The sequence below is a fragment of the Oryzias latipes genome, chromosome 16 (genome assembly GCF_053564925.1).
Source record: "Oryzias latipes strain Hd-rR chromosome 16, Olatipes_Hd-rR_3.1".
NCBI classification, from domain to species: Eukaryota; Metazoa; Chordata; class Actinopteri; order Beloniformes; family Adrianichthyidae; genus Oryzias; species Oryzias latipes.
Window position 1 is genome coordinate 30,461,477 of NC_136252.1, and position 22,237 is coordinate 30,483,713.

The window sequence follows — 22,237 nt, forward strand, 5'->3', positions numbered from 1 at the left end:
AGGAGGATTAAAAGTTCTCCATCTTTGGTGCTTTAACCCCGCCTGAACACTAGACTCTCAATAAGTGTATTTTATTGCACGTTTTTCAAAGCGCTTGTAGATAGTTTGTCATTTGGGAATAATTTCTAAGTCTATTTCTGTGATGTAGTGCCGTAATGTCCACAACCAAGATATTGGTTATCAAGAAAACTGGACCGCACCTGCAAAGGAGCCTTTACCGCCGCTGCACACCAACATTTATCAAAAACTCAGAGAAGCCTTCGCTGTTAAATTAATAGAAACTCTTGCAAAATGCCATTGGAGTCAGAGTTTGAGGTTAGGTAACCCTGATTCATTTCACAGCTCATAAAGAGCACCGAAGCACCAGTGAGAGTGGGGCCTCTATCATACAACACTGAGATCTCTCTGCTTTATGCCTTCCTGTTTTTCAGGAACCCTCATAAAACATTCGCACACGCTGGAATAAATGTGATGAGCAGCACAAGCGATTTGATGGAGTCTGTCTTTCTCTGCCCCCCTTCCGGCCGGCGGCAGACATGTGTGGCGAGGGCTGCTTGGATATGCATCACAAAGGCTTCCTGCCGTATTGATCCGCGGCGGGTTAAGGCAGTCTATCAGCAAATGTCCCTCTCTCAGAGAAAAACAATGGCAGATTAAAAGCACACAGCTTGCCGGGCGGGAGGCTGCTGACGGGCCCCTTATCTGGGCTCAAAGGTCACTGTGTACAGATATAATCCACTTTCACTTAACAGCTTCATTTACGGCACCTTGCATGCAAATCAAGATGGGTCAGGTGGGTCTGAGAAGAATTCACGTTATTCTATCAGTCCTGGAGGGGATTGTTTTTGCAAATGTTTGTTCTTACTGCGCCTTTGAGCCAAACTTTTTCCTCACTATAGGCTCAAAAACTCACCAAAATCTGCACACACCTAGTACCCGGTGAGGGAAAGAAAATTCACATAGTGAACGACCCCTCCCCCAAAGAACAATGACAACACTTCTGTCAAAAAAAAAAAAGAATGCAGCCAAAATCTCCAATATTTTTCAGAATCCACTAACGAAATCAAAACAAACATGTCAGGAATATCCAAAGGAAGTTCTGAAATTATAATGTGATACGGTTTGGAGACCATTATGTCGCAAAGTGGATATTTGGGCAATTTCCACTTTGTCCCACAATATGAAGAAAACATTTTGAGTTTTTTTTCTCTCTCAAATATTGAACCCACATATCGTCTTCTTACGTCTTCAACGATTAAGGTTTTGTTTCCCTTTTGACCTCAGGAAGAGGCCCCCATTTAGAATTTAAAAAAAAGACACCTTTAGTAACAGCTACAAATTTAAACTGCTAGGAATTTTGATCCCTTACCTCCTAACTCATCAAGCCTCATTGGGAAACAACTTGGGGAAAACAAAATTCGGAATTAGGAGTTGTAGATTTTGAACGGCGTGACCATGGCGAGCTCACAAAGCTGCGGCTCCCCTGTTGCTAACACATTTTTGACAGGAAATATTGTGAAAATGTAATACAACGGCTCAGCGACTCAGCATGACATACAATGTGAACATATTAGAAACATGGTTACCAAAAACCTCTGTTGCTAAGGAAACCTAAAAATCACATGGATGTGTCTGTCACCCCCAGGCGACCGAAAAGAAAAAAAAAAGGTTGGAGACAAAACCAGCAGAAAATCTACTATTTTTAAATTTCAATTTAGTCACATGGCCAGTGTGGCAGGGGCAGAGGGGGAAGATGGGGGGTGTCAGCCAGCGAGGGCGGGTCAATGGGGGGCGGCGAAAGCAGGCGGCACCTACAGGCCATAAAATTCTCTCCATTCCATGCCAACCTAAAATAATGCTGTCTGTGCAGAAACCTGATTTGAGATTTGGAGAGGTTCGTGTCTTCTGACTCACAACACAGATCCAACTGTTCGTTGCACTTTATTGAAATGTGCAGAAACTCAAAACAAACCTAACTGTTAAAAATCAAACATCTGATTATTTATAAAATCCTTTTCCAGCAATACAGGTGTTTAAAAACTCCAAAATCATGCAAATGAAACAGCTACATTTGTCAACCACCAAAACAAAGTCGTTTCCAACACAAAACCATGTGAACAGGTGGACACCGGCGCGGGCTGGCAGTCAGGTCAGAAGCGATCTTTGGGCTCGCTGAATTTGCGCTTCTTGTTCTTGAGCGCAGAGTCGTCTGCAGACTCCTGGCTGCTGAGGATTTTGTACTGAGAAACCTGAAAGCGGCAGAGAAACGATCCTGCTCAGTGAAATACAGCCTTTCATGTGTCTGCTAGCACGCACCATCCCAGCGCAAGAAAGCAGATGATCAGAGGTGACTCATCTGCGGCGTTCCCACGCGTTTTTCCACTTTTAGGACTCAGCCTGGATCTGAGGAGGACGCTTTGTTTTTACTTCCAGGCTCTGCTTTTCCGTCATAAATCTTGACCAAACTCGCTTAAAGGTTATGTGACACATTTAAACCAACAAATAACTCATCAGCTTCTCACCGTTTTGTCCTTTACTGCTTTCGCCTGCTTGGTGTCCACAGTCAACTTCGCTTCCTGCCCCAAACGATAAAATATGTCTTTAGGAGGCCCAACAATAAATTCATCAAAACATTCCCTATAAAAAGCTATATTTTTATGGGCACTAATCAACCTCATCGTGATAAGAACTGACAGAAATAACAGTGTTTGCTAGGACAAAGAAAACCCTTGAACACCTCAATGCAAGAAATAAAAAGAAAGAAAGAAAGCTGATCCTTCACAGTCCAGAAGCAGGATGTCAGTATCAGAACATCCTGAGAGCTCAGAATCCTCAGTGCAAAGGAACAAAACCTGGCTTTAATTCTGTGGCTGATTGTGTTAAAATCAGGTCCGTCGGTCTGTCTTTTTTGATCCAGGAAACTTTTGGATCAAACATTATCAGTTATAAATATAAAGTATTCCTGGATTCATTTCTTATTGGCTGTAAAGGGAAAAGTCAGTAGTGGGTTGATATTAACAGACCGATGTGGTTTTGATCACACGTCCACTCCTAGTCCACTTCAGGTTCGCCTCCAGATCAGAGCTTTTCTTCACTGAAGTGTCCATCTGACAAACAGAGATGGTTTATAACATTTGTTAAGATTCTTTTTATGCTCTGCTGCCACTGAACAGGGATGAAAAGGCCTCAAGATCTAGTTGCTTGCAACAAGATGAGAGCTTTTTTACCGACTTGCTGCTGCAGCAGATTTGAATTACTGGTATTTGATTGGTAACACGTGCACCTTATGTTGAAGCAGTTGTTCTCTGTGTTCATACCTCTGTGGCTTCTTCATTGGCTTCAATCTTCTCTGGACAAATCATCTGATTCTCTTCAGTTCCCATAAAAACACAATTACATCCATCAATTAACTTCTTCAATGAAATTCAAAATTCCTTCACTGTATGTCAATCTAAAAGTTAAAATGTGGCCTTTATTTTATTGCACAATAAATCTAAATGTCTGCATTGATCCACTAACATTTAGGAATATTTTTTTAGGCATTTACAGTTATTTTATGGTGAAAAAAGACAAACTGGTCCACAGACAATCCTTATTTACCATCGATGTCCATCTCTGTGTTCTTGTTGTCAGGCTCCTCATCTTCTTTGGACACATAACTCTAAAAAGGTAAGAAATATATATAAATATAGATATTTGAACATTACAGTGAAAATGTCAAACCTGATCCCAACAACAAAAAATCCAGAGATGATATGTGAGCCTCCAGTCTGCTTTGAACTGTTCTTTTGCACCAAGGGGGTATTCCAGAAAGCAGGTTATGCTAGTTACCACGGTAAATTTCAGGCTAAGGAAGTGGATAACCTCAGCTTTCGGTTCCAAAAACAGAGGTGTGTTTCAGGGTATGTCAAGTTGCCATGGCAACTCATCCTCTGAACATAACCTGGTCTGGAGCAGGTTTAGTTGAAGGTTAGTTTGTTTACAGAGAGGTGAAGCAGCATGGTGTGTCCATTTGAAGATGATTTAGTGGATGAAGAAGCTCAGATAATATTTTTTCCACCATGAGAGGGTGATAAGACCACGTTTGGATGTTGGAAAGATACATTTTTTACTTTGATATAACTTAATTATTTGCGTCAGTTAAAATAAATAATTATTTTTGAGTTCAGTCAGCTTTATGTACTTGCCGTGCACGTGCATTAACCCAGGTTTAGCAAGTCGAGCGTAATTACGCCAACTCATATCCGGTCTTTTGGAACCGAAATACCCAGAGTAAGCAAGTTCAGGTGGATTTCAGCCAGAGTTCAGGGTTAAAGTCAAGGTAGCTAAAAACATGCTTTCTGGAATATCCCCCTGGCGTTCATTTATTGACATGTTTATGCTTTTTTTTATGTAGTGAAAATATAGTTTTGGTGGTGCAAATACTTTTACACAGCACATTTCAGAAAATAAAACTTCTGAAAAAGCCAGGTTTACTTTGGATAATAATACTGTTTATTTGGAGCATTACTCTCCACCTGTTTCTGAAGAAAAAGGCCTCATTTTCCCTCTCTGTCGTGTGTCTGTCTTCAGTATACCCATATTTTTATGTGTGCTGCTTACATTTTAGGACTTCAATAACAGGGATTAGATCAGCTCAGAGCAATAAAAGCAAGCAGAGTGATTTGAATCATGGTGAAAGACTTGGAAAAACAATCCCTGGGAAACATTTGGTCACAGAGATTAACTGAACAAACGGTTGAAGTTAACTAGTACGACGAGACTGACAACTCTTGTGTAATCACTTCTCTTTTTACAAGCTTTCCCATCACAGGTTTCTATTCTAGAGAATACAGTCAAATGCTGACTGACAAAGAGTTCTTTCAAATTCAAACACGTCAGAAGAGGAGTGGAGAGTTGGGAAACAGAAAACGACGGTACAAACAAGAGTCGACAAGGTGAAGCGGTAAACATTGTGGTCTCATATCAGGTTGTTGTATCCGACCTCATTCAAGGACCAAAGCACATTTTCACACACGTTCATACAGCGATGGGGGCAGACCTTCCATGCAAGGCATTAACCAGACCACCAGGAAGAATATGGGAATATCCAGAAGAATATACGCTCTTCAGTCACAGTTGGTGATGCTACGCTACTGATGTAGCCAAAGGCGTGGCTCTGACCATCACCAGGACTTTCATACGCATTGAAGCCACACTGGAGGCAGGGAGGGTGAAGTGTCTTGCCTAAGGACACAATGACAGTTGACTAGGGGGAGCGGGGATCAAACCGCCGACCTGCTCAACCGCCACCCACTAGTGTCCTGCCAAACACGCATCTGATGTAAATGTTTTCTGTTAGTGAGTCAGTTGAGCTGAACATTGCACAAAACATTGAACTGTTTTTTAAATCTGGTTTTCTATGATGTATCTCTTATTCATTTTTAAATACTTTTTAATGATTCATGTTGTTTTTTGTGTGTTTCTTTTTGTTATTTCATTTTATGTGCTGCACAATGCTTTTTTGCCCTAATGCTTTATTATTTTATGAGTGTGATTCCTGTGTGATGAGTAAATGACAGCCGTGCAATTTTCCTCAGGACCAATAAAGTATATATCTTTCTATCTAACAACCAAATGTTTTAAATATTCATATGGAAAAAGGTTTGATGTCTAAAGAGCGTGCTGACCTCTGTCAGGACTCCGCCCTCCTCGATCTTCATGACCCACTTGTCCTCCACAGAGATGCTCTCCTCCACCTGGAGAAGCTTATGTTATCATGCTGATGCAGCACCAACTCTGCACACTGTGAGTTCCTATGCAAAAGGCGTACCTGCTCTAGTCTGTGCTTTTCTGTGGCCATGTCAAACTTCACGCAGTGGAAGGGGGTGGTCACCTCACCCATGGTCAGCTTGACCGGTTCCTTTTCAAATTCCAGAACGTCGCCTTCAGCCTCCCTGAAGCCGGGCGGCTGGTAGTCCTGAGGGGTGACTGGAAAAACAACACGCACACTTTTACACAACAGACAAACAGTCTGGAAACAAACTAAAACTGAAAACAAAGATTAAAATGCTGAGTTTAGATTCTACGTCCATTTAAAGCTGAAGCACAAAAAGGAATACCAGGAGGACAGGAGTGCGTCTGCTTGAAACTCATCTTTTGATCTATTGTAAGAGCGTTCTCAGTGGTCTATTGTGATTATGCAAAAAACCTGTGTTGTTTTCTAGGGCATAGTTCCTGCAAAGCGGCAGAAATTCATCAGAAATTTCCCTCTGAGTTGTGAACAGGACTGTTGCTGGGAGTAAGTGTGCCCAGTAAGTGGTTTGAAGGGCTTTAAGTTAGCTGGAGAGATTGTAAACAGAGAGATGATTGGAAAGGAGGGCAGAAATGGTGAGCGATTTTGGAGCGTACAGTTTTGATCCAGATGCCGGCTCGGATGAGGAAAACCCAGATGTGCATTGATCTAGTCATCTACAAGTGGATGTATCAGAATGGAGCGGAGCAGGGAGCTTGGGGTCCACCAAAAAAATATGTCCTTTTTGGAACGCTTTAAAACATTTTACAACTTTCGACTCTTCTATCTAGAAGATGGAAGTTTGGGGAAAAAACTGAGCAGAATTTCAAATGAATTACATTTTTTCAGACACCCTGCTGTAGTGTTAGAAGGATTAATGGTACAAATTGAAGTTTGATACGCTAGTCCCGGTGTTTTCCTCTTGTTTTTGCCTCCTTTGACATGATAAAGACAAAAGAATACCGGAAGAATAAGAACACCAGCAAAATAAAAGTCTGTCTTAAAACCTTGGAAAGCAACACCCAAGTGGCTTTCAGGAATCCTCATACTTCTGTGTGATTTACCGTCATCATAGTAGGTCAGCTTCATGTTGAGGCAAACGTTTTCAGGCAGAGGGCCCAGGTTCTGCATCAGGGTGTAGAGCTTCCTCACCAGCAGGATGCTGGCTTTCTTAGTGTTTCCATACGTTGTCGTTGACAACTTCTGGTTGCTGTTGCTGATTAAAAAATAGATCAAAATGATCAAACTTCACACATTTTTCTTCTTCCGGCTGTGCAGTTGACTGCTGTAGTAAAACAAAGTTATTGCAGAGGTGTGTTCATTCTGTATTGATGGGGGAATGCTCGATTTTCCCAGATTTTAGGTAACATGAAACACATTAAAAGAAATTTAGATTAATTTTTAACTTGTTACAAATGGCGTCAAAGTGGACAATCATTAAACAGCAGTGGAGTGAATTCAGGTGGCTTTCCTTTACATTACTGTACCTTTCAAAATCCATATGAGCTCCGTTTGAAGTGTACTGGATCCTAAACTGGTAATACTCAGTCACTTTCTGAAAAAGAGGAGAAATATGGCAGACAAGGTACACAAACTAGCAAACTCCCAACAACAGATCTTCCCTCTGGCATGGAGGCACTCTAAAGATTACCTGGGGGTTCTCTGGGTCATTGTAAATCTAATAAAAAAGAAAATGGAAAACATCAGCGCTGCAAATATCTCTGGATTTATTAGGATTTTATAAAAGACGACAAAATGCCATAAAACCCTGTTTTAAAAGTGTCATGAAGTGAAGGGGGGCTGCAGGCCTTTTTTATATGCTGCCATTATTTTTCCATGCAGACTTCTTAGTCTGATGACTTTATCTCAATTCAGGCCCACACACGCAACTGGAAATATAGGTACTTTATCACTATGTGCATATGTGCATATGTGATGTAATACTTACAGACATGATGACTGTCCGCAGCTAAAAAAAAAGAGATTTACTTATTTACTGTTACAAATGCATTGATCGATTTCAAAGCATAAAATCTCAACATAACTCATAATCTTAACAATGGAAAACAGAGCTTGACTTACAAATTTCTTCTGGATGGCATCAAAGCAGCCTTGCATCCTGAAAACACAAATCAATATTATCATCTTTGTGATGGCATACATGCCAAAATGTCTGTTTTTCCTTCACACACAAACATAAAAAGATCTAAAAAAAAAAAACCTTTTCTCGTCTAGTTTTAGTTCATATATGAAGACACACATGTTGACTTTTTAGCCCAGTTGTGCTGAGTAGCCAGCGCTAGCTACAATCCTTAATAAGAGATACTTTTTAGTATAAAAGTGCAGTGGTGCTTCCTTTTTTAAACTAGCAATAGCAGCTGGAAGAGTTTACAGTGTGAGGGGTTTAATCTGAATTGAACTTTGTTTATAATCTCAACTCCGTTCTCCATTTAAAATTAATATTGATTTGTTGAAACACAAAATGTGTGATGTAATTACTAAAGGCTTCCACCACCTTTCATAAATGAATATTATAATGCGTCTATTGTGTTGTAAATAATCAATCAAACTATATAAAAACCACCTCCTTAAAAACACAAAAAACCCTACAATATTCAGCAAAAATCCACAGGCTAAATCCACTTTACTCTTAATTTCTCTCAAAGCAGGCATGCAGCTTTGACTAGCAGAGAGTTATTGTAGATTACCAATCAATTATTTGATCAGCACCGGGACAGCTCCGCCCCCCTGTAAGGATCATCACCTGCTGATCTGTACAAAACAAGGACAAAATAATTTTTCAGAAAAGAAGCAACTCTACTAAAGGAAAAAGTTATATGGACTCAAACCTTCCACATATTTGGTCCCATAGGCTTTTCCTGGGAATATCCCTCTGAGGTATGTAATGGCAGAAACTGCAATGGCCAAAAGCTTCTTCACGACAACAATTGACTGTTGTTCGGTGACCACCTCATTTGGCAACAACTGAGTCACCTGTAAGAGTTAGCAAAATGATTACAACAGAGTGTCATTTTTTTCCCCTGTGTAAGCTTTTATTTATTTTTTTACCTCTACTATTTGCCCAAAAACTATATAGGTAAAGGTTTTACATTTATTTTACTTTCTCATTTTTTATTTATGATTTATATCACAATCATACAATAGTAAGAAACTATTATACATTCTATCTCATTCTATATCAAAATATCCATTATTGATGTGTTTGTGTGTGTGTGTGTATATATATATATATATATAGATCTATAGATATATATATATAAATCTATAGATAGATAGATAGATAGATAGATAGATAGATAGATAGATAGATAGATAGATAGATAGATAGATAGATAGATAGATTTTTTAAATTTTTTATATTTTTTTTTCTTATGAAATTTACAATCGGACATGGCTTCAGCAAAATAAACTAACATTTGTAATTTTTCCGTAAAGAAAAATTAGGAAAAGTTTGATTAATATGTAAATGTGATACATTATATTATATTTTGTATACATTTTTTACAGCTTTAACTCCTACAAGCCACGTTTTCCTCAACTGTGCATTTAATTAAGCTGTTATTAATAGTAAACAAACAATTATGTGGAAAAATAAATAACTAAATACAAACAAAGGAAGAACATATGTGTATGGTTTTATTTGTTATATGCTAATGGCGCTAATGCTAAAAAACACGTGTTCAGTTTACCTGTGATGACTTTACTCGTTGAGCAAAAGCCATTGATTGATTTTGCTGTAGAAAATCAAAGTCTGAAAACAAAACAGATTACTTGTGTAAGGAAGACTTATATTAAGACTTTTTTTTCTTGCAAAGCCATTATGATTCAGAAAAAAATCCAACATTATATTTCTATTGCAAAGCTGTTACGACTTAAGCTAACTCCCATTAGCAAAAATGCTTTAGCATCTGTTTAACATACGGCACTAAATAAAAATACTAGAATATAGTTTTCACACTAAAATATATTATAGTCATATTTAAATGCGTTTTCAAATATTTATATTGAATTAAACACATAGATACCGTTATTGAATCGCTCCTCTTCCCTTTGCTGTTGGTTGATTGAAAAACAACGGCCAGTTTAAGCCAATCACAGAGCGGGAAATTAGTCTTGCGTTTTTAAGAAAACATAATACCAAAATTAACATAAATTTCTGCCAGATCTCTAAAATGCAAAAAATAATATGTTAAAAATATGTTTTTGAGCGACTAAAATAAACTTTTAACCTGTTTCTGTGTTGTTTAGGTCATTTGTGTTGACGCAATGCAGTGTAGACACCCTTTTTTAATTGGACGACAGCATGTCAATCTTAAAGCCCTCTGCAATCGGCTTCATTCTATTGGTTCGATGTCAAACAAATCCAACGTTTTGATTGGTTACTGTATTTGTGGGTCGCAGGAAGCGCCCGCCTCTCGTGCGGTGATGTCACAATCGGTTACGCCATTTTTGTTAGGGAGCAGTTGCGTTCAGAAAGGCAGGATTAGGTCGGCTGCAGGTACGTCTAACGGTACCTCGTTAAATTTAGTCGTCGACTTGTCTGTCAAACAGGACACCTGTTTGTGCATCACATAAAGACAATGTCGTCAGAAAACCTCGACTCGGACACACAAGTGGATTATGAAGACGAAAAACAGGTGGGGATTCTTCTCAGACTGCTAACCTAGCATGCTAGCTCATAGCTGGAGGTGGCTAACATGGGCTAGCTCAAGTGAAGTGTTTGCTTTATGTGTACTGTTTTGTGAGCGGTTAATGAGAAATACTGGAAAGACATGCGCAACTATGACCAGCAGTGCAATAAATTATACATTTGTGTTGATTATCGCTGTTAGTGTGCGCGTTTATTTCGTCATCATGTGTCACTTTGTTTTGTCCCTTGCTTTATGATCATGTCATTGGCTGGTCGGTCCACAGCAGCTCAGGCCTAATAATTGCTCTCATTAGTGTTCTCCAAAAGTGGCTTGGTAAAGCTTTTCAAATATTGGTGATTTAATATTGCTCGCTTTTAAACAAGGTATGATTTGAAATCGAGACTGACTTCCCTAGGTTTTGCTGGGAACACTTCATGGCTTCCAGATTTCCAATGTTTTTGTCACCGATGCACCGACCAACTGCAGTATTTACTAGGGACTGCCACTAACACATCATATGACCTCATCGTTCTTTTCCTAGATCCAGTTTTCAAGTCATAATCAATTTGTTTTAGTACATATTAGTTTGGCTTTTCTATTATTGTACTTGGTTCAGAAGATATGTATGAAATTTTGCAACGTTCACGCAATGGACATGCACAATCGAGCCTATTTAGAAGAATTACACACACACTAAAGCGTAGAAAAGTAATTTTTCTGACCGCTTTTTCTGCATAAAGTCTAAATATCTTTTTAAAGAGAAATGCCGGGATTTAAGGGACCATAAATGCAGCTTAAATCTGATGTGATCTGTTTTTCATTTCAAAAAAATAAATGCACAGAATAGGGTGAGACTTGCCAGGACTGAAGGTAGTCTTTTTAATAAAATTTAGTTGAATGCTGACCAGTCCCATAAACTATAAATGTAAACATAAAGGCTGAAGCAACGGCTCCACTGGTACCAGATATGGCGGCTCTTAAAGTACTTGCTTATAGAAGTGAATCAGTGTTCATCCTCCTCCTCCTAGGGGAAACTGTTCATCAGCTTCTGTGTCCTGAGTCACATTTTATCCCTGTCCCAGCAGGCTTTACAACAGACTTGTGGTCTCTTTCAACAAGACAGCAGACCTTTGTATCCTTGGATTGCTAAAAAATGTCTGTGCAGAAATCCATTACTAATTTGTGTTTTATTTAATTGTAAATGTTTGTATGTTTAGCTTCTTGTCACAACTCTTGATTTACTCATTTAAGGGCGTTGCCTAAATGAGTGACCTGAGTGTTTACCTGACAGCAGCTTAGAATGGCACCTTACCAGTTTGGTCAGTATTAGTCATCTGAAGCCAAAGCAACGGCTTTATTAGTTTTATGAAGTTGGCAGCTTTAGCTGGGATGATTACTCCTTATTATATAGCTTTAAAATTGTTTGTTCATTTCACAACTGCTCCCACAGATTTTTTTTTCAGAAAAAGTATAAAAATATTAATATAAAATGCCTCTTCAATGTACAACAAACGTTGTCCGAGGTTGTGCTTATGTCAGCTTCAGGTTTCTTCGGGGTCAGTCTTTGTGACAAACAGAATCCTGAGGCAACCATGTTGCGCCAAAATATTTGTTATAATTGTTGTAAGGTATGTTCAGATTTATGGGTCCAACCTGCTGCCTGTCGCTGTCAAGTTTTTGTGACGCAAAAGGTTCTGATTGTGTTACTGTTTTCACAGTTAATAAATGTACTTTAAAACTATTCTTTTACAGATTACATCAGAAACATTAATGACTCGTGCTTTTATGAAGCATTACTAGCTCTAATCATTTATTGTCCTGCTCTGTTTTTGTAATTGCATTACCTAACTGTGAAGTGATGCGTTTAAAAAGATGTTTTCAGTCTTCAACTTATCTTCTAAGATGTGTTTCTGCTTAAATTCTTCAAATTGCAGAGCGGCCATAAATGAGAGTGTACAGCGCATCACATCTGTTCCTGTCGTGCTTGAAATGTCTTCTTGTCAGTTAACCCCTTGAGTACTGTAGTCTGTTTTTTGGAGATGTTTTAAGTCCATTCCTGTGCTTGCAGGACTCACAGGAGAAGAATGGAAACCCTGTGAAAGTGGAAGAGGCCAAGCTGAAAGCCAAGTACCCCGGTCTGGGGCAGAAACCTGGTGGTTCCGACTTCTTGATGAAGAGGCTACAGAAAGGGGTCGGTAACCTGCAGCTTTCAGTCAAACCACTAAGTTGTGGACCCCCTGAAGAGATGGTTCACCAATTATTTTGGTGTTCCAGCTATAAATGTTTACAGTAAAAATAAACCGCAATATATAAAATCTGAAAAGTAGTCAACTTAATTTTTTTACAATAATTACAGGGCTGTAAAACTCCTCACTACACACATTATCCCCTTTTTTCAGACATACTTTAACATTTTCACTCTTTTGCCTCTTGTTTAAGTTCAAACCTTTGTAGAAAAATAAGTCGGATATTTTAGATCACAAAACAAGATTGTTTGACAAACTGAATGCTTTCTGTACAGAGGAAACCGCCCAGCATTGATTGACAATAGCCGTGGTTACATGTGCAAAATGTTTGGATGGGATTAGAATTCAACCGTGTCCATGGGCCCAGAAAAACCTTTTCCGATTATAACAAACGTCTACATGGGCCACGCATGCGCAGTTCTCTCTAAAATACCGGAAGAGGAAATGATTACAAGCTCAGTAATATACAAGATGATCTTCTAAAGGTGCTTTCATTATTGTTATGGTTATCACAAAGCGCCTGTTTGCTCATCATTTTATTTTTAATCCGTGTGGTCAGTGCTTTTTTTGTGGTGGAACGGAGCTGGAAGAAGAGTTAGGAGAAGGCTAACAATAGCTTTGGACGAACATAAAATCCATGCGGGCAATGCAGCAATCTGCATCTTGGTTGCACGTAAATATGTGGGAATAACATCAGCCTTTATTTAGTCGGGACACGACTGGAAACACAAATCCATGTTGATTGTTTGGTGTTTCTAAGGACTGAGCTGCATTTCTGCCTTGAAAAGCTCACACACCGCCCCAAAGCCACCAGTCCAAGCTCTGCTCGGAGACACGGTTCTACCAGGAAACACGGTTCTCCTGAGTTCAGCAGCTCATTCACCTGGAGCTGCGGAACGGATCGCTGTCGGAAGCCTCCCACACATAGCGGACACGTAACAAAGCATCCTCCCTTCCCCTCAAACACAAAGCTCTCAAAGTCCGGCTGCTCTGCTCAGAGACACAGTTTGCTCGGTCCACCGGCAGCCGGAATGCGCAGGGTCCGGACGTCGGGGGCCACGAAGGGAAGGGAGAGGCGAGGGCGGAGCACGGAGGCATCCGCGTGTTGCACCGGGCGTCCGCGGAGCAGCCGGTCGGTCCTGTTTGCGCTCCAAAGCCTTATCTGGAGCGAAACATCCGTCTATCCATGACGTAAAACCAGAGCAGTAGTGAAGCATGATCAGAATGAACCGTTTACATGCACAACGATCGGATCAACAATCGACTTAACCCACCTATCTCAATTGGAAAGAAATTTCGAATCCGAACGAGTCTGATCGGGGCAGAATATTCCGAACAGCGTGTTTACGTGACGCTTTTTTCTTCCGATCAGGCGTTCATTCCGATTAGTTTTGTCCATGTAAACGCAGCTATTGATACACAGCCAGTCGTGAAGTAAAACACAATGTTCTGTTGAGGAAAAAAATCATACAAAATTGCGCAAATACAATCCACAAAAGAAGAGTGGGAAAAGTGATCTGTGAATATAGCAAGGGAACACTGTACTTACTAAAATACTAAAGGATTGACACAAAAATTAAACAAATTTAAGTCCCTTTCTCAGTTAAATAAAACAGATATGCTGTTTGTTTCTAACCAAATCTCTTTATTTTTTGTTAATTCATCAGTGCCTGAAAACTGAACATGTCGAAACAAAGCAACGCTTTCTTCATTATGACCTCAATGGAGTATAATGTTCTGTATCTTCTGCATGTCTGTTGTTTTTTTAAACAGCAAAGCATTCAGGCCTTTCTTTCTCTGTACGTTTCTAGACACATCTTTTTAAATGGGATACAATTATCTAGCAACGTCTACTTTATTCTATAGTAAGGAGCCAAATATTCTAACATAAAGTTGCTTTAATTGTTAAATCCTTCAGTCTTAACATTAGCCTGAGTTGGAAATTTGCTTCTGTGACATAGTAAAGAAAATAGAAAAGTATACAGAAAAACAAATACACAAAACAATTGATAGGAATGGATGCCAAGTGTTATTGTTGATTTAAATTGCATAATGGAACGATGTAGTCTATTTGAAATTGGTGCTACTTAGGAGCACAGAGGAGAGTGACGGCTGTGCGCCTCTAGTGGTTTTACATCTGTCAGCTCTCTGTTCATCACCTTCTGTTACTTCTAATTATAGAAACATCCAAAAGTTTCATTCCAAGCTTTTGCTTGTGCCTTTATGTGAACAAACGACTGACACACTGAGAATGTCGTTCTGTGTTTGAAACAGCAAAAATATTTCGACTCGGGCGACTACAACATGGCCAAGGCCAAGATGAAGAACAAGCAACTTCCTGTGGCGGGACCGGACAAGAACCTCGTCACCGGAGATCACATCCCCACGCCGCAGGATCTACCGCAGAGGAAGTCATCCTTGGTGACCAGCAAGCTAGCGGGCTAGCCTTCATCCTTCAAGGGTCACCCTCAACCTTCCTGGGCCTCCTGGGAAACATCCCTTCCTCCCTTCTTCCCTCTTCTGCTTCCCTCTTCATCCCCAGGCATCACTGGCTTTAACATATCGGACAGTTGTAAAAGTAAAAAATAAAAAAACTCCATTTTGCTTGTATGATAGCGGGGTGGGGTGGAGGTTTACGTCGCCGCCAGGCCGCAGCCCTCTCTGCCTTTCTGCCACGCACAGCCCAGCCCCCTCTGCACACTCGACTGCCCCCCTCCTCAGATCTTGGTTTTCACTGGTCCAAGATGCATTATAGTGGGTGTGTGTGTCATCAGGCAGGGTTGGGTGGGGTATGTTAATGCACTTTGTATTCTGTATAGTATGTATTGTTCTCTTTTGCATTCTGAATGACACCAAAACGATGTGATTTATGGAGTTGGGAACCATGGTCGCAACTCTCTTCAGTCTCTCTGGTCTGCGTTTCAGGACAGGACTGGTGTGTGATTCCTAGTTTTCAGTCAGTAAGGAACACCGGTTTGGTTTAAGAGGGGATGATGGGCTGACCCTCGATTGTTGGCAGAAGAATGCAAGATCATTTTTAATAATGCTACTTCACGCTCCAGTGACCTTAGTCAAATAGAACTTGATCAGCTGCTGCAGCTCAGCCAGACGGGGATTTGTTTTTGTTTTGAGTGTCTGCCGCTCCTCTTTCTAAATACGCTGCATGATTGTAACAAAACACAAAGAGAAAATGTTTTATTTTTAACTTCCTTTCCCTTGGTGAGCATTTGTGTAGAAGAAAGGAGCGCAAGAGTCCCAAAGTGTCCACAGTCGAGCCTTCCTCCTCCTCCTCCTCCACTTTGCTTCTTGCTGTCCTGACAATCCATTCACACTCACTCGTGTTAGCCTCCCCGGGCTTGGAGCTAGCCGAGTGTGTCCCTGTGTTTTATTTAAAGACTGGAAGTCCTGCCAAGTGTCTGAGCTCAGTCTTAGTTTAGTTGGTTGCATCAAGATGTGTGTGTCTGAAAGATTTATCATGGATGGAAGCAGCCTTCTGTGGGGTGTCTTCTCATGTAAGCGTGTGATGGGTCATCAGCCCTGGTGCTCGGTAACCCGCCTGAGAGAACTAGTACAGCTAAGTCCTGCATGACAGTCAAGGATTTCAGTCCTCCAGATTTCTCCCAGCTGGCATCAGGCCCATAACGTCCCTTTGGTACCTTGGAATCATCCGACTCGTGTTCCGATAAGTCACAGTGGAAGCTGAAGCGTGTGGCTGTAGGTGGTTTCATGACCATCCACAGAATTTCATGCTCCTCAGAAGCAGGAATCCAATCACCCCTGTTTGCTCATTTGAGTCTCAAGAAAATTGGTCTGTACATTTGTGTGACTGACCAGAGGAATTTTGAGCGTGGGGGAAGTAATGCTTCGTGTTTGACTCCATCTTTCTCAGGCCTCCACAAGATAAAGGACATAAATCAGTTGTTCGGTTCCCTGTTAGGGTTCCTGTGTCATAAATCTGCTCTGGAGAGTCAATTCTCCGATGTGACTCAAAAAAGAGACTGAACTTTGATCGGACAGGTGTTTGAAGGTAAACCGTGTGGACGAGAGAGGTGTTTATTGGAGCATTTTTATGACGCTTAATGACATCCGGTGCGACGTGTGAGATGTGCTCATCTGTCACATGAGTCAGAAACGGTCTTTCTTACGTCAAAGGTGGATTCCTGCTTTATTTTTGCAGTTTCACCTTGAAATGTGTCAAATTTTCAGGAAGTGAAAGTATGTTTTGTTTTTTTTGTTTTGGTGTTGGAATGCTTTTCTCTACTCCAGCGATTGTAAATAGATCTCAACACAGACCTGCTTGTCGATGTGTTCACCGTCAGAGCCACGTCCGATTCAATGGTTCCTCTCTCCTCTCGGTTTAACACTACTTCTGCTGTATCCTGGTGTATCGCAGAGGCTCTGTGAATCTGTATCATATGAAAATAAGTGTAAATGCTGCTGATTTAAAGACAAATACAAAAAAAATTACCCTGTAAAAAGAAAAGAAAAGAAAAACCCACACCAATCTTCTTGATTCTGTCACCTCTTTGAATAGTGTCTCAGTTCTGCAGCTCTTACGTCAATCTGCTTGGTTTGGGGCTATATTTTCAAAATGCATTTTTCAATCATATTTCTTATTTCAGTATGAAATGTCAAGTTAACACTTTCATTGAGAAATATGTTTTGGTTTAACCGCCAGCATTTGGAAAGAAGAAAAAGGAAAATATTGCTAAAAACAAAATTAAAACAGGCTATAAAACAAATGTAAAGTAGCTCTACTGCATTACTGGCTTTGAAAATGGGCAGTTGGTGAGGAAATTGCTCCAAGCCGCCTAATCCACAAGGTGTCTCTCGGCTGCAAAGAACACGTGCCAGAATATGACATTTTGTGCTGCTTTTACCTTGTGTGGGGGGTTCCCCTTTTTTGTTTGGCAAGAAAGTGTTTCTTAATGGTATTACATTTCATCCCATCTCAAAGTAATTGCAGGGAAATGAGAGAAGCCTTCCTTCTAAGATAAATGAAGTGGGTTCACGTGAGTGAAAGAATGATTTTAAGACTAAATATCATGCAGGGGTTACCTGTTTCACATGTGTGGTAAAAAGCTGAGAGGATTTTTGTCAGTATTTGAAATAAACTTTTACATTAATATATTCTTGTTTTTCTTTATTGACATCTGTTCTTGAATTATATGCTCTTTCAAAACATTCAACTTTAAAACAAAAAGTTAAAAGTAAAAAATCAGTTTAATGTGGGTGAAGTGTTGCGTTCAGACAAACCGGAAGTTGAACAGGAGCAGTGACCATTTCTGAACACTAGAGGGCAGCAACGTACAAACCACATGTTTAACAGGCGGAAACTTCCAGGTGCTTCTGGTTTACACGAAGAGTGGAAATTTTCTGTTAAAAAAGGGGTTTTTCTTTCGACAGCCTCAGCTGAAAAACCTGTGAAGAAAATAGCACGAAATCCGACTGTAATAGACTTTATTTTTTTCTAAAGTAATAAAACCTATAACTTAGCTTTTAAGTTATTCAATAATTTATATTGAAATATTTTCAAAATCTTTAATATTTTATTGGCAAATTGTTGCAATTAAAAACAATTTTGGGGAATTACCTGACTTTGACACAAAAGCATATCCCACAATTATAATTTTTATTTGTTAGATTTCTATTTTTAAATACTGGACACTACATTTTTACATCATTTTACATACGAACATCCTTGACAGTTTGAGTTTGAAAGAAAAGTGGAACAATCCATCTCCCTAAACTCCTGCTAACTCCGCCCACACCCGACAGTGTGGGCGGACCCGACAGTGTGGGCGGAGTTGCTGCCCTGCTTTAAAGAAGGGCAGCAACTCCGAAGACTTCCGCTTACAGACTGCCCACTATGTGATTCGGCCACGAAACAAACTCACGTCAACATCTTTTTTTAAATTCAGACAAACTCCAACTCATTCTTTAGGCGCAAACGGTCGAACGAAGAAGATGTTTCCTTTGCAAAAACAGATGGTTAACAGCTACATCACGTCTAACTGTGGATTTACGGGACACATCCTCGGCAGCAGAGCGGGAGAGATGTCCGCGCGCGTGCCTCTGCCGTCCACATTAGCCTCTCACGTGGCAAACCCCGACCCGTCCGATCAGCTCAAAAGACCGCAGGACCTCGAGTATTCCGCGAGGAGGTTTCACGACGTCGACGACGATGGCTCTCTCCCCAACACCCCGGAGTTGGAGTGCGAGGCCAGCGTTTCCGGCGACAACTCGGGAATCGACGCTTTAAACGAGGACACCACGGAATTCCTCACCAATTTCTTTAGGAACTTTGTTGGAATTTCTCAGTATCGGCACCGGGATAATAAATACATGTCGACCGCGAAAAGAGTGGTGAACGACGTGTTAGAGAAACACAAGATTACTTACAACGGTAAGTTCACAAGGAAGGAACGAGGCCATTTTAGTTTGGCTAGCAGAGAATGAGGAAGTAACGAGCTTAACCTCCAAACGGCCGTTTCTTCTGGACGTTAGGCCCCAAACTAAGTTTGATTTCGACTTTCTTTCCACACAGGTATGATCGTCAGACTGTCGTTGGACGACCAGGGGGATGATATGTCATTTGTCAGCAGCGTAGCGAAGAGCCTTTTTGCGGATGGGACCACCAACTGGGGCCGCATCGTCAGCCTGCTGGCCTTCGGGGCGGCGGTGTGTCAGTCCTTGAAGGAAAAGGGCAGAGGTCACTGCGTGGACCTGGTCAGTCAGGAGATCTGCACGTACCTGCTGAGTGAGCAGCGGAACTGGCTGGTCAACAACAACTCCTGGGTGAGTGTTTGCTTCATGGTGCGGTTGCATAACCACGTTGACTCCCTCTGCATTCAGAACCACTGATGGTGTTTGTTTTTTCTCCCCCTCAGGATGGTTTCGTAGAGTTCTTTCGCGTTTCAGACCCAGAAACGACAGTCAGGAACACTTTGGTGGCCTTCCTTGGAATTGCTGGCGTTGGGGCTTTACTGGCCCAGCTTAGTAGGTGAATTTATTTGGGACTCCACATCATCTTGTATGGTCTCCATATGGCCTTCTTTTTTAAGTCGCATGAAAGAGGAGCGGTGATTTGCACCACTGCAACACAGAGATCCCAGCACGGATACCAAACCCTTCCCATTCTGGACTTTTTGCTTTGACCATGGATGGACATTTTCAATCTCAACCTGCAGAGCCATTGCCTTGCATACAGTTTCGCCCTCTACTTCTTGATTGACTTTTGTTAGCACTGTTTACCTAAATAAAACTATTTTTGTGCTGAAACGTACGTGTAGATCTTAGTTCCGATTTGATAAATGCATAATTTTGTCTTGCTTAATGATTCCTATGTAACATGTTTGAAGCCTTTGCCTCTATGATGAAGAAGCCTCTCTCAGGGGGAGATGTGTGTTCTGATCCTGTCACAGCATCGGGCTTCAGGACGAACACTCCTCATGCCTCTCCAAGGTGATGAGCCACACTTGGCCTTCCCTTGTCTGCTCCTGCTGCTCAGTATGTTAGCCACCTCCCTAGTTACCCCTCTGCAGTGTTTGTGACACCACAGGGGCATAAAGGACTGAGGCAATGTCATAGAGCAGTTTGTCTTATCCACCAAGTGGATTATGGGTGCAGAAAGCAGATTTTCAGATTAGTTTGGAACTATTTGCACCTTACATACAACTATTTTTTTAAAATTGTGTGTGTGTGTATATATATATATATGTATATGTTTATGTATATATACATACATCATATATTTGTATATTTATGTATAAATATTTGTATATTTATGTGTGTAAATAAATTTACTTTTGTTGCTGATACATGTTAAATGGTTTGATTAGGCATCTTTAATCCTTCAATGCATTTGAGAACAGACTTAAAACTTAACTTCTTATGGATCCCTATGTTCAGCTTTAGCCTAAAAACTCAAATGAACCTGGAAAAGGAAATGAGCTGAAATCGTGTGCAAACTTTTTAGTTTCTACTTGGTTTTGTTTGCAGCATTTAGCAAGTGCAGGAATGATTTTGTAAAGAAGTACTTAAAATGATTAGTATTTGATCAAAGTTGTGCCTAGTTTGAGCAATGCAGTTTTGCAGAAACTTGACTCGCATTCTTTTGAACGTGGGTGTTTTTAAGGAGCGGTTACGAAACCTAAACAAGTCTGCTGCCCAAAAATTCCATGCATTCACCTATCAAAGGCCATGAGGATAAGTCATTCGGCTTTGTTGCTTTATCTTTTGTTTTACGAAAATGTGGCTTTTCTGGCATTTCAGATATGATGGCCATTTTTAAAGGACTTCCTGCTTCTACCAGACTTCACAACTCGAGATAGGAGGAAATGCGTCAGACTGGCTCGGTATTGGTTGCAAGTTTCTCCCCTTGCTTAGTAACAACACACCCCTTAATCTAAAACCGTTTCTGGGAACTTGAATGACGCACAGGAATACTTGGGCTGCGCTTTTCTACTGAGCAGCCCTAAATTCTCAGAATTTCTCACCCTGATATGCAGCAGATTGGCTCAACTTTTTGCAGCTTGCAGCAGCTCTGCATGAAAGACGACCAACTTTGTCAGATTAGAAAGTTGGGTGCCTGTAGTTCTCAAAGTAAAAATGGGGCCTTTCAGCTCCAAGGACTTTTTAATTAAAGGTTGGCCTTTAGTTTGAGCTTTTCTGTGTAATTTAATCACATGACGGTTCAACCTTAGGTTGTTTTTTTTCCTCCTTTGAAGAATGTCATAGCAAACATGATTAAAATGTTTCAGGGGATTGTTGTAAATAATCATTAGATCATGTGCTTGTGGGGTTATTGCATCTTTGCTGGGTCCCAAACAGTAATTACTGACTTATACGTCTTTGTAGCCTTGCACTTTTTAACTAGCTGGGGCCCGGGCTCGTCTTTATCTATGACGCGACTGACTTCTATGGAATCGGCAAACGGAAACTATCAGTCGCTGCAGCTGCCTGCAAACTACGTGTGCAAAATGGAGAGGCGTGCATTTGCAGTCTCCCACTGTGGTTTTTCCTGTGTGTGCATGGAAGCCTCCTTTAGATTCCAGTCAGCCATAAATGAGGATGCTTTTTGACGGGGAAGGAAGAGCTCTTTGGCCTTGCAGCATTGACGCTGATCCCACACAGACAGAAAGTATGCAGACCTGTTGATTTGCTTTAAAACACAAGAACATTTTTGCAAAGTGACCAATCATGTCTGAAGATCCAAAATGAAATTCAGCTTTTTATAGTCTTTGTGTTGGACACTTATCACTTCTGTTTATTTTGGGAACTTTCATGATCTTTTGCCTGTTGAACAAAGTGTTGCTTTGTCAACATCAATCTAGCCATCTGCTTTAATTGAGTTGGGGGTGGGGTTCTAAAATAAATCTGGAGCAAAGGACAAATGGTTCCCATTTATTTGTGACTAAGTCTGAACTCTTGAACATGAAGATCTGCTTTGTGAGCCAGATCAAATTCCACCCGCTGGCTGATATGTCACGCTCCCCTCCAGGAGGAGTCATCCTGTCTGCTGAAACTTTATTCTGCGTCCGATGACCAAAGCACGGCTGTCGTCT

The 22,237-nt window shown here is 40.7% G+C and overlaps 3 protein-coding genes across 7 annotated transcripts; 2 read left to right on the forward strand and 1 right to left on the reverse strand.

Moving 5' to 3' along the window:
* Positions 1 to 1,924: 1,924 nt before the first annotated feature.
* Positions 1,925 to 19,288, reverse strand: hormad1 (HORMA domain containing 1). Of its 5 annotated transcripts, XM_078932699.1 has the most exons (18): positions 19,074 to 19,123; positions 17,928 to 18,092; positions 16,965 to 17,077; positions 9,484 to 9,545; positions 8,623 to 8,767; positions 8,482 to 8,545; positions 7,856 to 7,892; positions 7,722 to 7,742; positions 7,425 to 7,451; positions 7,261 to 7,328; positions 6,838 to 6,989; positions 5,813 to 5,970; positions 5,670 to 5,738; positions 3,601 to 3,661; positions 3,318 to 3,370; positions 3,024 to 3,107; positions 2,523 to 2,576; positions 1,925 to 2,249 (listed from the first exon to the last, which is right to left on the reverse strand). In XM_078932699.1, exons 4-18 carry the CDS (start codon positions 9,514 to 9,516, stop codon positions 2,151 to 2,153), a joined length of 1,125 nt encoding a protein of 374 aa, XP_078788825.1. In that variant the 5' UTR covers positions 9,517 to 9,545; positions 16,965 to 17,077; positions 17,928 to 18,092; positions 19,074 to 19,123; the 3' UTR covers positions 1,925 to 2,150. The 5 variants fall into 5 exon arrangements, with proteins under 5 accessions (XP_078788825.1, XP_078788826.1, XP_078788824.1 ...); XM_078932700.1 differs by lacking the exons at positions 17,928 to 18,092; positions 19,074 to 19,123 and adding an exon at positions 19,149 to 19,288; XM_078932698.1 differs by lacking the exon at positions 17,928 to 18,092 and having other exon boundaries at positions 19,074 to 19,211.
* On the forward strand, positions 10,181 to 17,801 carry ensab (endosulfine alpha b). Its single transcript, XM_004078347.5, has 3 exons — positions 10,181 to 10,431; positions 12,494 to 12,616; positions 14,946 to 17,801. The coding sequence occupies exons 1-3, from the start codon at positions 10,375 to 10,377 to the stop codon at positions 15,114 to 15,116; spliced, it is 351 nt and encodes a 116-aa protein (XP_004078395.1). The 5' UTR covers positions 10,181 to 10,374; the 3' UTR covers positions 15,117 to 17,801.
* mcl1b (MCL1 apoptosis regulator, BCL2 family member b) lies at positions 18,471 to 20,500 on the forward strand. Its single transcript, XM_004078348.5, has 3 exons — positions 18,471 to 19,077; positions 19,219 to 19,469; positions 19,562 to 20,500. Exons 1-3 carry the CDS (start codon positions 18,639 to 18,641, stop codon positions 19,676 to 19,678), a joined length of 807 nt encoding a protein of 268 aa, XP_004078396.3. The 5' UTR covers positions 18,471 to 18,638; the 3' UTR covers positions 19,679 to 20,500.
* Positions 20,501 to 22,237: the final 1,737 nt, after the last annotated feature.

What these genes read in the sequence shown, in the direction of transcription:
- ensab (XM_004078347.5), top strand. Translation starts at nt 10,375, where the DNA reads ATGTCGTCAGAAAACCTCGACTCGGACACACAAGTGGATTATGAAGAC. An exon ending in ATTATGAAGACGAAAAACAG is followed by an intron (nt 10,432 to 12,493) that starts GTGGGGATTCTT and finishes CTGTGCTTGCAG; the next exon opens with GACTCACAGGAGAAGAATGG. An exon ending in TGAAGAGGCTACAGAAAGGG is followed by an intron (nt 12,617 to 14,945) that starts GTCGGTAACCTG and finishes TGTTTGAAACAG; the next exon opens with CAAAAATATTTCGACTCGGG.
- mcl1b (XM_004078348.5), top strand. Translation starts at nt 18,639, where the DNA reads ATGTTTCCTTTGCAAAAACAGATGGTTAACAGCTACATCACGTCTAAC. An exon ending in ACACAAGATTACTTACAACG is followed by an intron (nt 19,078 to 19,218) that starts GTAAGTTCACAA and finishes CTTTCCACACAG; the next exon opens with GTATGATCGTCAGACTGTCG. An exon ending in TGGTCAACAACAACTCCTGG is followed by an intron (nt 19,470 to 19,561) that starts GTGAGTGTTTGC and finishes TCTCCCCCTCAG; the next exon opens with GATGGTTTCGTAGAGTTCTT.
- hormad1 (XM_078932700.1), bottom strand. Translation starts at nt 9,516, where the DNA reads ATGGCTTTTGCTCAACGAGTAAAGTCATCACAG. An exon ending in ATGACCCAGAGAACCCCCAG is followed by an intron (nt 7,329 to 7,424) that starts GTAATCTTTAGA and finishes CCTCTTTTTCAG; the next exon opens with AAAGTGACTGAGTATTACCA. An exon ending in GCTGACCTACTATGATGACG is followed by an intron (nt 5,971 to 6,837) that starts GTAAATCACACA and finishes TTGTTTTTCCAG; the next exon opens with TCACCCCTCAGGACTACCAG.